The sequence below is a fragment of the Lolium rigidum genome, chromosome 3, assembly GCF_022539505.1.
Source record: "Lolium rigidum isolate FL_2022 chromosome 3, APGP_CSIRO_Lrig_0.1, whole genome shotgun sequence".
Taxonomy (NCBI): Eukaryota; Viridiplantae; Streptophyta; class Magnoliopsida; order Poales; family Poaceae; genus Lolium; species Lolium rigidum.
Window position 1 is genome coordinate 120,278,744 of NC_061510.1, and position 14,175 is coordinate 120,292,918.

General features: G+C 48.7%; 2 protein-coding genes across 2 annotated transcripts; one reads left to right on the top strand and one right to left on the bottom strand.

Moving 5' to 3' along the window:
- Nucleotides 1–1,725: 1,725 nt before the first annotated feature.
- On the top strand, nucleotides 1,726–5,120 carry LOC124698103 (probable protein phosphatase 2C 33). The gene is made up of 7 exons (XM_047230623.1): nucleotides 1,726–2,030; nucleotides 2,131–2,302; nucleotides 2,380–2,597; nucleotides 2,699–2,806; nucleotides 2,892–3,017; nucleotides 3,119–3,363; nucleotides 4,554–5,120. Exons 1-7 carry the CDS (start codon nucleotides 1,821–1,823, stop codon nucleotides 4,774–4,776), a joined length of 1,302 nt encoding a protein of 433 aa, XP_047086579.1. The 5' UTR covers nucleotides 1,726–1,820; the 3' UTR covers nucleotides 4,777–5,120.
- Nucleotides 5,121–8,898: 3,778 nt separating this feature from the next.
- Nucleotides 8,899–11,250, bottom strand: LOC124700324 (calmodulin-binding protein 60 D-like; the record flags this gene model as incomplete). The annotated part of the gene is made up of 8 exons (XM_047232475.1): nucleotides 8,899–9,125; nucleotides 9,230–9,383; nucleotides 9,507–9,704; nucleotides 9,827–9,987; nucleotides 10,072–10,559; nucleotides 10,867–10,919; nucleotides 11,021–11,102; nucleotides 11,192–11,250. Coding segments are annotated over 8 exons (1,422 nt in total), but the record flags the coding sequence as incomplete, so codon positions are not given.
- Between the last annotated feature and the right edge of the window lie 2,925 nt (nucleotides 11,251–14,175).

Below are 14,175 nucleotides of genomic sequence, written 5' to 3' on the forward strand. Positions count from 1 at the left end.
ACCACCTCAGGTTTAAGAATTCCATTGCTCTAGCCGTAGCACATGCAGGCATTCGGCATTTTGCAAACCGCTAACTGATCATCGATATATTTCTTGTTGCCAGCCATCAAATAGGAGTCTACAAACACAATAAAGGAAACAACCAAACATTATAAACATCTTGACAAAACTGAATGAAGAAACAACTAAACAAAAAGGTAAGCAAAACAAGTGTATTTCAGAAGACAAACCAATAAAGTAGAATATATTGATATAAGAATTCAATTAAAAAATGATGATATGTTCAACGCAATCGATCGTCTATAATAATTTTAACCAACTATAAGAATCTAACACAACATACTGAGAGGCAAACACTAAGTCAACCCAAAAAGTTGGTGAACATGTCAAATCACACCAACTGATCGAACAACGGAAGTCATAAAAAATTATAACGCTACAATTTTGACCAATCAAAATTTGCCTTAATAACAGTGGATAAAAGATAACCTATAACAACAACCATAGAAAAAGACTACATTAAGCTAATGAGATATTCCTCAGCAGCAGACTTCTACCTTAAATCTCAGGTTGACCGCCACTTATGGGCGCTGCTGCTAACCATAAAATTAGGCACGACCTCTGGTGTGCGCGCGTGCACCTACCGTGGTCATGAAACAACAAAGAACTAGATCAGCGGATACCAAAGTGCATGAACGCATCCGACTTTCCACACTCGACCACAAAAACCCTAAAACCACTAGCACATGTGACAATAAATAGTACATACATCAATTGATTTGTAGAAGAACGAACCTCTCCGGAGAAAATCCATCATCGATTGTTGCCTCCCACTAGATCTGATAAATAGACCGTCAATTTGATTCCCCAATTCTTCCAACGGCTCGCCGGATAAGAGCACAAGTTGGAGATGACCCCACACCCTTCCCTGCGAAAAATTGGGGTCACCCCGCAGCTGAATGCCCGGAGGCAGAGAAGAGGAATCAACGGGCGGAGGGGAAAGAGATTTGACGATTCAAAATATTTCGTAAAGTGAAGGAGAAGTCGACGCGGAGACCGGTTGCCTTAAACGGAATAGTGGACGGTTGTCTAAACAAGAAGGATGAAGCGACGCACCAGAAAGAAAATTGTCTCGCGAGCGATGCGAGTGCTTCACTCGGAAGAGAGCGACCTCACGCGATCGGGTGCCAGAGAGGGATTTTGGTAACTGTAGCACATTGGTCCATGCCCACACCAAAACTATTAGTGACCATTTTAGTTTGCAAGTGGCAACCATTGCTTGTGCTTTTGTGGGGAGAAAACACATAGAGGCTTGGGCAGTCACACGACAAGCAGGAGTAAATCAAGGTGTGGACACATGTTTCTTAATCCAAAAGCTGTAGACGACCATTGACCTGCTAGCTAATCAGCACTAGTCCAACTGCCCCTCTAAAAACCACCCCACCTGCAAGCTTGCACGTACTCTTTATTTTAAGTTTTTTTTAGCTTGAAGTATATGCACCAAACCCCCTTCTAAATCACAAGAATGCTCTCAACCTCACTCCCTCGAGTCGGCGGACAAAAATCCTCTCCGCACTTCCCGTCTTTTCTTCCTTCACTCTCTCCGCCGAATTCCCCAAAATCCCAGCTCGCCGCCGTCCACATTGCGGCGCCATTGCCCCCAAATACGAGGACGCGTCGCGTAATCTCAGATCCAGCTCCGACCTCCGAGCCTTCCTCGCCGGGGCCACTGGCCAGAGGTTTTCCGCCCAAGAAATGGTGCCATTTGAGTGGGTTCTTTGGGGGATGCTTCTCGTCTAGGACTGCTGCTGGTGGCTGTGATGGAGAGCGACTCCATCGAGGAGAAGCTGCCCCGGGCGCTACCTCTGGCAACACTGATCGGCCGCGAGCTCCGCGGCGGCGGCTCCGAGCGCCCGCTCGTGCGGTTCGGCCACTCCGGTTTCGCCAAGCGAGGCGAGGACCACTTCCTCGTCAAGCCCGACTGCCTCCGCGTCCCCGGTGACCCTTCCTCCGCCTTCTCCGTCTTCGCCGTACGCGCTCTATCCGATTCGCTGTTCTCCCTTTTGTTTTCTTTCGGGCTCGGCTACCTAAGAAGGGCATGTTTGTTTTCTTGGATCTGCGTGACTGTAGGTGTTCGACGGGCACAATGGCGTGTCGGCGGCGGTGTTCAGCAAGGAGCACTTGCTGGAGGACGTGATGAGCGCCGTGCCGCAGGGTATCAGCCGCGACGACTGGCTGCAGGTGCTGCCGCGCGCGCTTGTGGCGGGTTTTGTCAAGACAGACATTGACTTCCAGCGCAAGGGTGAGACTGCGAGATGCTTCTAATGCCACCGTTGGCTAACCTGGCTGCCAATATTCTGACGTTGGGAATTGACGCAGGTGAGATGTCTGGGACGACGGCGACCTTGGTCGTCATTGATGGATTCACTGTCACTGTGGCGTCGGTCGGGGACTCCAGATGCATCCTGGACACTCAGGGTGGTGCGGTCTCGCTGCTAACTGTGGACCATAGGCTAGAGGAGAATGTAGAGGAGCGGGAGCGTGTCACGGCGAGTGGAGGGGAGGTCAGCCGGCTGAACCTCTGCGGTGGACAACAGGTAGCCCTCTAGTGGGAAAACAGTTCAGGGATACAACTGCACGCTTTGAAAGCACCTTTGAATATGGATTTGGATGTAATTAGTTTTGTTTGTTCTTTTAGGTTGGCCCTCTCAGATGCTGGCCTGGTGGATTGTGCCTTTCAAGATCAATTGGGGATACCGATGTTGGGGAGTTCATCGTGCCAATTCCACATGTCAAGCAAGTGAAGGTGAATTTTCAAGTTTGATAAAATGCCAGGAGTGTAGCTTATTATAGTGTATCTTGACTAATATGTGTGCTTTGGGTTGTCGTAGCTCTCAAATGCTGGAGGAAGGCTAATAATTGCATCAGATGGAATATGGGATGCAGTGTCCTCAGAGATTGCGGCTCAAGCGTGCCGAGGTTTGCCTGCAGAACTGGCTGCAAAGCTTGTCGTTAAGGTCAGTATGCATGTCGCTGGAGTTGCTACATTGTCCCATACTTTCTATTGTATGCTTGATTATCTTGACCATCTTATTGAGATTAAATTTTGCTTCTACAGCAAGCTCTGAAGACAACTGGACTGAAAGATGACACGACCTGTGTAGTTGTTGACATCATCCCATCTGATCATGGTTCAACATCAGCACCATCATCTCCAAAGCATAACCAGAACAAGTTGAGGTCTCTTCTTTTTGGTAGGCGGTCTCATAGCTCTGTTGGAAAGCTTGGCAACAAAAAAAAGTCTGCTTCATTTGGCTTTGTGGAGGAATTGTTTGAAGAGGGCTCTGCAATGTTGGAAGAAAGGCATGTTCTTATTCTCCTCTTGCAGTTCATTTTATTGTTCTACGTGCTTCTCGTATCCCTAAGTACACGATTTTAGTCATGCATTGATTTACCATATGTGAATTTTGTAGTTTGTTATTGCGCAAGTTTCTTTTACTTCACTTTTATCTCATTGTTCCTGGTCTGTTTTGATGATGTATGATAAATTTTTCTGGATGGCGCAGAACAAGTGGCTCTGTCCACTCCTCTAATTGAACTTTTCCTGATTAGCTTTGGTAGTGTTTTTTTTTCTGTCAATTCTTCAATCTCATCTTTAGCTATCTGACATTTCATGAAAAGCAGTAAAGCAACGTCACACAAGTTCTTCTTGAATTGACATTATGCACTGTGTTCTGGGTACTGGCCATGCCTTTATGTTTGGTGCTATTGAATTACTAGACCTATTTTCACTCTTTTAATTAGGTGTATGTCTAGTGTACTTGAAAAATATCTACTCACATTCATGGTGACAAATTTTCTGTTTTTTTGTGGAGTTTTCAGTTATGTTCCTTTGCGTAAGTCTGACGTAGGATAATCCTTGAGGAATTAGTTTTCAGAACTTCTAATTTTAATTTTGCATCACTTAAATATTCCTTTATTATTTGAAAATTAATAGAGTATTAGAAATGTAAACCAGGGTAAAAAAAAAGCTAAGTAATATGCTAAAAATATATTGCTCATGAAATTCTGGCTGCCTATAGCCAACGTGGATTTTGAGATGACCTCTATTTGGATACATTAATTTCGAGGTCATGTTTCTTCCAGTAATAGAACTTATGTCATGTAATAGAATATCACCTTTCTTAGTTTGCATTTGTCTTGCAGTAGTACTATAGTAGCCTAGTAGGTGGTCTGGAAGAGTAGATTATATAACTACTGAACTACCCTACTTTTCTCACTGTCGGTAGAAGGTTAGGTTTGTGAGAATGGTTAGTATTGGAATGCACAAACTGCACTACAGCTAGGATCGTCTCACTTTGGCTATCCTTTTTTTTCCTGTATAATAAATTCATGTCCTCATCACTTGCTTCTGGTACAATTTATCTCCTGCCTTCTGAGATATATTGCTGATTGACTATTTTTTTGCTTAAGGAATGTCATCTGATAGTTCATGGAATGTTCACTCTCATTTTAGGCCTTTTGACTGCACATTAACACCTTAGTTTTCGCAGGTTGGGGAGGAATTCTCCATCAAAAGCAAATGTGCCCCCATTCCGCTGCGCGATCTGCCAAGTGGACCAAGTGCCATTCGAAGATTTAATAACTGATAATGAAGGAGGTTACAGTTCTGCCCCGTCAACACCATGGGCTGGTCCTTATCTTTGTTCAGGATGTAGGAAAAAGAAGGATGCGATGGAAGGTAAAAGATCTAGCCGCTCGACTGCATGCAGTTGAAAATACCAACAGGCCTGGTCCTTGTCCATGAGAAGTAGATTCTGGTTCAGTTTTCTGTTTGATGTAAAAGGAGAGAATAAACTGTTTGCTGCTGGACCAAAGTATCGTTTGGTGAAACTAACAGTATTCTAGCCTGAACTGAAGATATTGGGCTACTAACAAGCTTGGAGTCTACCAATGGCGCTCATGAAATTTCCATTCACGCTGAGAAGATGGCTACCGGAACTTCAAGACTAGTTTCTTTTGTGTAACTTAGCATGTAAAGTGAAATGGCTAGCCTAAAAATGTTTGAGAAAGCGACAGCTAGGCTTCTCGATGCTGCCTTGGAATGTGTTTTATATGGAACTGGGCCAACTAATGTTTTATATCCAAGTTACTGCTGCATTACATGTTTAACTGTGTTGGCTTTAGCTGCATTTTTCATCCATCACTTGTACATCTGATATGTGAGGATACAGTGACGCAACTCTGGCTTGTGGTAGGCTGAAACTTTTTTAAAGAGAAGGCCGTAGCCCTGCCTTAAATTAATAAGGCCGTTGCCGGCAAGATGATACAAGATGCTGAAAACCAGCTAACAGGAACCGAAAACTACAAGCGAAACAAGAAAAGGAGTGCAACACAGCTTGAGCTCCGAGACCATTGTCCAGTCTTGTGATCTAACTAGAGAGGCGTCGAAGCCGGTGAAGAAGACCGCCATAGAGGGAACCGCACCGTCGTCAACCTCCGCAGGCCAAGCAAAGCCCGGGCACCATCCGTTTCCACCTCCAAAGAAAGCTCCCTGCTTTCTCGCCCCGGCTCGGAGGGCACCGTACTCGTCGGAGGTAGATCGCTCTCCCCGAGCACGCATGGATAATGGAAGTTACCGCCATGGAGAAAGACTCCGAGCACTCGCCTCGCCGCGCCGTCACCCACGAACATCATAGCCACCCGTAGCAAAAACCACCAAACCGGACCAAGCTGCCAGGAGTAGGCGAAGACGATGCATACCAACCTCCGCCGAGCTCATCCACCCAAACCCACTATCTCAAAACGGCGCCTCCAACGAGGGAACGGCACCACCCGAGCGCCGCCACCGTCCAAGCCAAAGCTTTGGGTTTTCGCCCGAGATAGATAGGGCAGGGAGGGAGGGGATATCACCTCGATGTCGCCTTCAGGAAGGAGAACGGCGCCGTCAGCGTCGTCGACGTCGCGGCCGCCACCGTAGGCCAAGGGTTTCCCCCGGTCCAGAGCCCACATCCGACCACACCTCGCAGCCACCAGAGGCAGTCCGGGCCCGGGGAGGTGCGACGAGCACCGCAGGGAGGGGGAGCCTCCATCTTCAGATCTGGTACCAGAGGCCCATCGGGGCGACCTCCACACCACGCCCACACCTGCCGCCCCCTTCACCACCCGCGCGACCGAAGGAAGAGGACCGCAACATTGACACCGGCCGCCCGCCGTCAGGCCGGCGGTGCCCCACCCAGCGCCCGGGGCCGCTGCCCCGGAGTCCTCGGCCCCAGCCCGGTCGACGTAGGCCAACAAGCCCCGGCCACCACCTCCTAGCGCCGGCAAGGCCACGCCGGAGAGGGGAACGAGGGAATCGGCCGACCTCGCCCGGCCGGCGGAGGCCACCCCCGCGCGGCCGTCGTCCTCCCTACGCGCAGCGCACGGGGGGCGGAGGAGAGATCCCCGCCACCCCCATCACCGGCGGTCGCACGGCCTTGCCGGCGGCCGCCTCCGGGGGCGACGAGGGGGGAGGAGGGGGAGGGGGGAGGCGGTGGCGGCGGGTTTAGGGTTTCCCCCCCGGTCGCCTGGAGGGGCGACGCGAGGGAGAGGTCGAGGGGCTGCTAGCGTAGGCTGAAACTCTTTAGTGGACACTGATTCATATCATCCCATATCATAACAGAATGATGCACAACAGCTGTTTTCATGCTGTTGTCTGATGACACTGCAAGCAAGATGCGAGGAAGACAGAAAGCATGCGTGAATGTTGAAATATGGTGATGTCTTTTATGTTGGTAGGTTACCCTTCTTGAAACACCTTATCGTGTGAGAGTATTGGCTCTGTGGTTGGGGGCTAGTATTCGCAACGGTCTTGGACTCTTGGTGCGGTGTAGGTGATTTGAAGGAGGGGACGAATTCTGATCTGATGGTTCAAAACAAAATAGCTGAGATCCTTCTAAATTTGAGGCATCGTTGCCTTCTAATTTTCTGGTCGGGGCAAATGTGGTAAACATGCTACTACATAATTCCAATGGCTAGAGCCGAAACATCAAAACATGTTCTTAACCTCTAACCTCTACTAGTGTGCAAGGTTTGCCTTCTAATTTTCTGGTCGGGGCAAATGAGGTAAACATGCCCCTTGGCTCGTATCTGTCTATTTGGTTGCCTAGACCGAATTGCGTTGTTGCACGAATCGGTTCTCAAAGCATCCTCCGGCCAGGCCGTGGAGAAACCCCAGTTCTTTAGATGCAACCTGTGCACTCTTGCTTAGGCTCACTCTGCCTTATACTACTTCATACATACCCTCTGTTTAAATCAACACAAACATAGTCTAAATCGAAATAAGTTGTACATAAAAAAGATGCGTGTGATATGAATCAATTCCCACAACCGGTTTCGAGTTTCGTCAGTTGTAAATCGTCAATTTCGTGTATAAAATTTTGAGAGAATTTTGCCAAATTTGTCGCCCACGCTCAACCGTTTGAAATTTCTTTTGATGAGTGAGTTCACCTCACCATTCCGCATGACTTTCATGTTGAAAAGTTTTTGTTTTTGTGGACATAGATGTATAAATAAATGACTCGCTAGTGTATGTATGTGTGAGTATAGTTTGGAGTACTTTTCCTCAACTTCTCAGCTTCCCATCTTCATGGACGGGACGTGGTGATGATATGTGAGAAGTGAGAGGTGATAATGCATGTTGGTGGCGGCATGGTGATGTTTATCTTCATGGTTGGCGACGTGGTGATGCTTGTGACCGGCGTGATCAACGGTGTCCTGGTGATATTCAGCTTCGTCGGCGGCGACATGGTTATGCTTGTGACGGGCGTGAACGGCGGTGTCATGGTAGTGTTTGTCTTCGTGGTCGGCGACGTGGTGATGCTTGTGACCGGCGTGACTGGCGGTGTCATGGTGATCTTCGTCTTCGCGGTCGATGATATGGTGATGCTTGTGACAGGCATCAACAGAAGTGTCATGGTGGTGTTCGTCTTTGTGGTCGGCGATATGGTGGTGCTTGTGACAGGCGTGACTGGCTGCATCATGGTTGTCTTCGTTTTGGTGGTCGGTGACGTGGTGATGCTTGTGACCGGCGTGAACAACAGTGCCATGGTGGTCTTGATCTTCATGGTCGACAACGTGTCCATGCTTGTGACCGGCGTGACCAACGGTGTCATGGTGATCTTCGTCTTCGTGGTCGGGGATGTGGTAATGGTTTTGACCGGCGTTGACATGGTGGTGTCAGCCTTTGTGATCGCCGACGTGCCGAAGATTGTGAACGGCGGCGTGATGCTTTGTGATAGGTGAGGATGTGAGATGTAAGACCACCATGTGATAAGTGGTGAGGCTAAAAGTGAGCTTGTATGTAACCAAACAAACTCTGCTAGGCCAACAATGTTGACCCAGGCTACCAAATAACAGCCCAAACCTACACCGTGACCCGTCCAGAACGAGATGAAGATTTGTTTTCACTGTACGAGTGATGCAAAAATCCGGCCGAGGTAACCAAACGCGGCCCTTAATTCCAATGGCCAGAGCCGAAACATCAAATCATGTTCTTAACCTCTACTAGTGTGCAAGGTAGGCCCATGTGAGGAGAGAAAGATTGCAGGTTTATTTCTTTTCTCTGTCCTGTGTGAGCAGAGAAAGATTACAGGTCTAAGCAGAAAGCACTAGTGCGGAACAAAAGCACATTTTGCACACAGGAGCTTCCTGATCCTATAGCATTAGGAAACTCCAGAGTAATATCACAGGTCACAAAACAAAAACGAAATACACGATCTCACTTCCTGCCAATCCTATTACGCTATATTTCCTTCTCTGCACGCACGCCCCCTAAACAAATAGCGACCTGTGAGTGTTAGCAGACAGTTAGCCGAGCTCAGATCAGCCTGAGGCAGTCAAAGCTCGTGATGCCATCAATCACAACCTAGCCCCGGTGCTGGAGAGCAGCATCCCGCAGGGCTGAGACGAGCCACTGAACTGCAGCATGTCGAACGGGTCCCTGGCGTCGAAGCTGTTCGTGATCCAGGGCTCGCTATGTTGGTGGTGGTGGTGGCTGGCGCCCGTCGTCGCCTGCAGAACATCCTCCAGGGTCTCGTTCTGTGGGAGTGGCTTCAGCAGGCCATGATACCGCGGGTTTGGCTCCCCTGATCAAAGAGAAAAGTTGAGTGTCAGATGATGCGTGCTATGACCTCAGTTAGGTCTCAGGATGAAACCAACAAACACCTGATGGATGATAAGCAATGAACACCTTGAGGAAGGCCGGGGATCTGCGCGTTCGCTGAACCCTGCATCGGCGGGGCCTGCGCTGTCGGCGACTGGTCGGCAGACTGGGATTGCACCTTGAACTCCACGATGCGGTTCGGGAACTTGTAAGCGTCCTGCTGCAGCTTCACCACCAGCGCCTGCAACAACGATGATGTTGTTATTTATGAATTATGATAGTCGATTTATTCTTCAGACAGATTTATCTGTTCGAAATGAACTGTTTTGTGTACATCTGCCGTATATTGTTGATCTTTAATTACCTTCTGTGTTTCGTTGAGAGCGTTCAAGGAGAAGCAGTGACTCCCGACTACGACCCCAATGATCTCATGGATGCAGTTGAACAGCAGAATGATTCCGTGCCCGCTGCAGTAGGAGTAGAGCTTGTCGTCCAGGACGCATTCCCGGGCATGCTCCACGGTCGACTCCCACATTTTGTTCGACATTCCACTGCCGAGTAACTGAAAATGGCATGCACCATAGTACACTTGATGAGAACATGTACATCATACTAATACGTAATTAAGAAACACTGAACCTAATGCAGAAAACTTGGTAAAAAGAGGCAGGCTAGTCTTCTTACCCCGCGGAGTCCATATTGATCCATGACTAAATTCCTGAGGAAGTCTTGAACGGTGTGAATTCCATAGTCAGCGAGCTTTTTGTGAAAAACACCGTCTTTCCCAATCTTCTCCAGACGCCACACATCGTCAGCTAACGCAGGAGGGTGATGCTTCTTGTAAACTGAAACATAAAAGTTAAACCAATTTAGAGCATGGCAGGAGGACGACGTCTGTGAGAAATGTGAAACTAATAATAATGGCATACCTTCACCACGGTGATCTTTCACCAGGAAAGGGTTGCTCACAGCCTCCTGCACTCGCTCCTCGATGGAGCTCGCCCGAGACATCCTAGCGCCGAGCCTGAACTTCCTGCTCCTTATCCAGCTGGAGTTATCCGTGAAGGAGATGTCGCGGACAGACGCAACACCTTTCTCAAGCACAATGATCACCTCACCGGACAGCAGCGGCCTCTTGCCTTCCCTCTCGAAGACTATGCTTTCGCTGAACTCCTTCTCGGTGTGTTCAAGGCGCTCGTCGGCGTTGAAATCGCCGTCGAGGACGAGGAGCTCGACCTTCATGGAGGACAGGGGGCCGGAGGTGATCGGCTGGTTGCTGACGGCGTCGGTGAGAAAGATTCGAAGTGGCTGCTTGTTCTCTGCTTCCACCCTGTTGCCCGTGAAAAGTGTCTGAGGCAGGTTACCCTGGAACTGCAGCTTGTATCTTTTACTGTTGGTCTTCAGTTGCAGGGGAAGCCTGAGGAAAACAAAGCAGAGTTTAAGTCAGGAACGTGTAAGTGCACACTTTTGGTACTTTGAATTAGCAGTCAAACGGTCATAAGCCTAACACTGCACTAGGCAATGGCTGCATGAATTCAGTAACATGCCATAAGCCAGTATTTCAGAGGTTTCTCGACAGCATTATGAGTAGAAAATCCAGACCCGGACTGTTACTACCGAGTTACGACACTGGCATTGTAAGTTCTAGCAGTGTTTCAGTATTCATAGACAACCGTGAGGAAAATAAACAGCGCTAGCGCATATGTGATATGTCGAAAGCTAACCTGTTTGCCGAATCAATGTGTCGGATAAGGACATTGTGCACCTCTTCTTGCACCTGAATTCGTAAGTCAACACATTAGACCATTAATTAGATGTCCTTGTTCTGCAGCCTAAGCATGATCGTAGTTGCTTCAGAAACAAAAGGGAAGTGCTTACAACTCTGCGCAGAAACGGTTCGAGCTTGGGCAGATGCTTCTGCATATACTGCGCGCCAATGGCCTCCTGCATCGAGCTACTACTGCACAAGGCAAAACGTAGTATCTTCAGAACCCCAGCAAACTAAAAAATTGAAACCATTCTGTACACTGCCAAGAATGTAGCACTCACTGGAGAAGCGTTCTGCGGCGCTTGGCGTCCGGGGAGGCGAGGTCCTCCTCGTCGCCGTCCACCACCACCTCCTCCTCCACCACGTCCAATACCCTCTTCAAATCCATCCCGAATTCGTACCGCTGCAATGCACACTCACTTCACTAGGTTCACCTGAGGTGGCCGGCGTAGGACAGTGAGCTGGCTGTGCAGTGACTAGTGAGTGTGACTACGTACTACGTCGGCTATAAATAGCGGCGGCAATGAGCAGAGGAAGCAGCGCCGAAGCTTCTCTCCCCTCTTTCACCCCCACAGGCCACAGGGAAGGGGAAGAGGAGGGAGGATGGTGGCAGGTCGGTCTCGTCAAGGACACGCTCCTCTCGGCCGGCAAGAGCAAAAGACCGTAAAGCGGCGGCATCAGAATCCCTAGAAATGCCAAGATTCGGCTCGGGCACGCCCACCCACCCGGGGCTTTCGAGCTTTCCTCCCGCGTCCTCCTCTCTTTCAGCGCCCCTCGACAAAAAGGGCGGGGAATTTTGTCAGAAAGCGGCAAAGCTGTGCGTGCATGGAGATCATGGAGATGATGATGACGATGATGGAGCTGGAGATGGGCATAGATAGGGAGAGCCCGGCGTAAATGCATCGGGAGGCGCGCCGGCGTACGTGGTGGTGGCCGGCCGGTGCATGGCAGGCTGGACGATATATCCATGGACCGAAGAAGAAGCTTCCCGGAAGCAGAGCCATGGTGCGGTGGCGAACCTCTGGCGACGGTAGTGGCGGCCGGGGCGCGCGTGTACCTAGGCTTTCCCGGGTGAAAGATGCGTACAAAGGCGAGCTTTTCGCCGGGAAGGAGCGCCCTGCCATGCTACTTCTTCGGTGCTCGCAGACGGAGTGGGAGAAGAAAGGAGGAGCAAAGCAAAGCAGGGAAGAATTTATTCTCCTCCGCACGCACTGCTTTGCTGCGTTCGTGCTCGTGTGCCTGTGGAGAGACGAGAAAAATCGAAATGAAATGGTCCTTTACTCGTTGTCTTGTTCGTCCAATCCAATCCATCTTTCTATCTGTAAATCAAGTGAAAGGACTTTAGCCATGAATGAATGATTGTTCAGCTAAAAATTCAGATCGCCCGAAATCATTTTCTTTTCTAGTGAGCTGCGGAGAGTAGAACTTGACTTAAAAAATGACAATCATGCTGGTATTCTGGTCTTATTTATCTCCTGTTGTGCAGCAGATACGCTGCAGCCAAGCATATGCCTGAAGCAGGACAGACAGAGAGAACGGATTTCCATTCTCGCCCGAACCGAAAAGGAATCCTGGAAAGCGAGATATCAGGGTTTCCGCCCCTGCAGGCTGCAGGGCATAACGAGGTATGCAGATAGCGCGCGGCAGGGAAGCCAGGGAGAGATCCTCTAATCGTCAGTCGGTCAGCTCTACCCTCGCCTTTGCTGGCCCCCAGGAAAAGCGGATTACATCATGCTCTCTCCGGGCCTTTATTTCCACTTGCCATCTCCTCCAAATCTACGAGAAAGCACCCACCGGCACCCCCCGTCCATGTGAGCCCAAAGCCGGCTTTAGCATACGATGCTGATGCTCCCGGCCACTTTGGCCGGCCGTGTGCGCGCGCCATGTCCCTAGCTACCTCACGTTTCCATCTTACTGGTATCCGAGGCTGCCGATTGTTTCTCATTATCTGTTAGGTTAGAATTAAGGAGACAGCAGATGCTGCCCTGATGGCTGATGCTCATCCGAAGGTGCCTACCAAAAATGGTTTACTGGGATTTCCACGCTTCATGGCGAGCAGCAGATCATAATACAATTTGACGTTTGCTAATAAATATTGAAATAAGCAGCTTAAGATTCACAACAGCAAGAACAAAATTCACCACAAAACCCTGACAAGCCCATACATTCCAGTGCTCAAAAGGACTCTGACTGCATTGGGTACGTTTTACACGCTGAACGGCTGCCGTGGGTGTTCTGTGCTGTCTCCTCCTTGGTAAGCTCCGTTTGTCGAGATTATTTCATACTACTCGCTTGCATCACGCGCATTTTCGAATTTGTTACGGAATATGAGCTATCAAACTATTTCGTCGAAATCTAGCATATTCCTGCCTTGCTTGGTTTCCTATCTTCTGAAATATTCATGATTGGTTCTCATTGCTCCGCCATTAGCCCAACTAAACCATTTTTTTCAACAGTGGAGAACACGGCCAAACACACCACCAAATTGCTTACGACTGGGTTGCGTCGCCGTGTTTAATAATAACAAGAATTGTCTTTTTTTCAGTAAGGAAGAAAATTTGCAAACGGTAGCTGCATATTATCATCGTCTTCACCTTGCAAGATATATTAAAGGTTAAGTGTTGCGAAGCCATAGCCCATGCCGTTTGGATTTATAATTTCCTCTTAAACTTGAGATGTCACAAGCATTACAACTTATTGTTCAACTTATTATTCACACCCACGTAGAATTCCTTTCTGAACCAACTCGAACACGGCTACTCACATCGACTGACCCTGACCGGATCGGGTTTACAAGACATGATAATTTTTGTTAGCTCCTACTACTAAAAGCTGTTGCTACTCACACTCTGATCACTTGGACACACACACTGAAACTCCAATGGAATGGAGGACACGAGTAGTTTTGGTGCAGCTCAAACTTGCTGCTTTTCTTGCTCTCTTTATTCACTACTTGGTGTGCTTAAATGATACAATGGGGGGGGGGGGGTCCTATTTATATTAGTAAGTGTTGTTGTTTCTAGCTTCAGGAAACCAAGAACTCACAAAAACATAGGATTTATTCATTCTCACTGGTCTAGTACAGGATGGGGAAATTTTACTGCCAAGAAGAAGACTCTGGAACTCTCACGGTCTCACATATACTACTCTACTTTCTATCTTTATCCCTTAACTATTCTATTTTTACATTTTCACCCTTCAACACTCCCCCTCAAAATGGGGCAAATGCATCATATAGTCCCATCTTGCTACATAAAACTGAAAA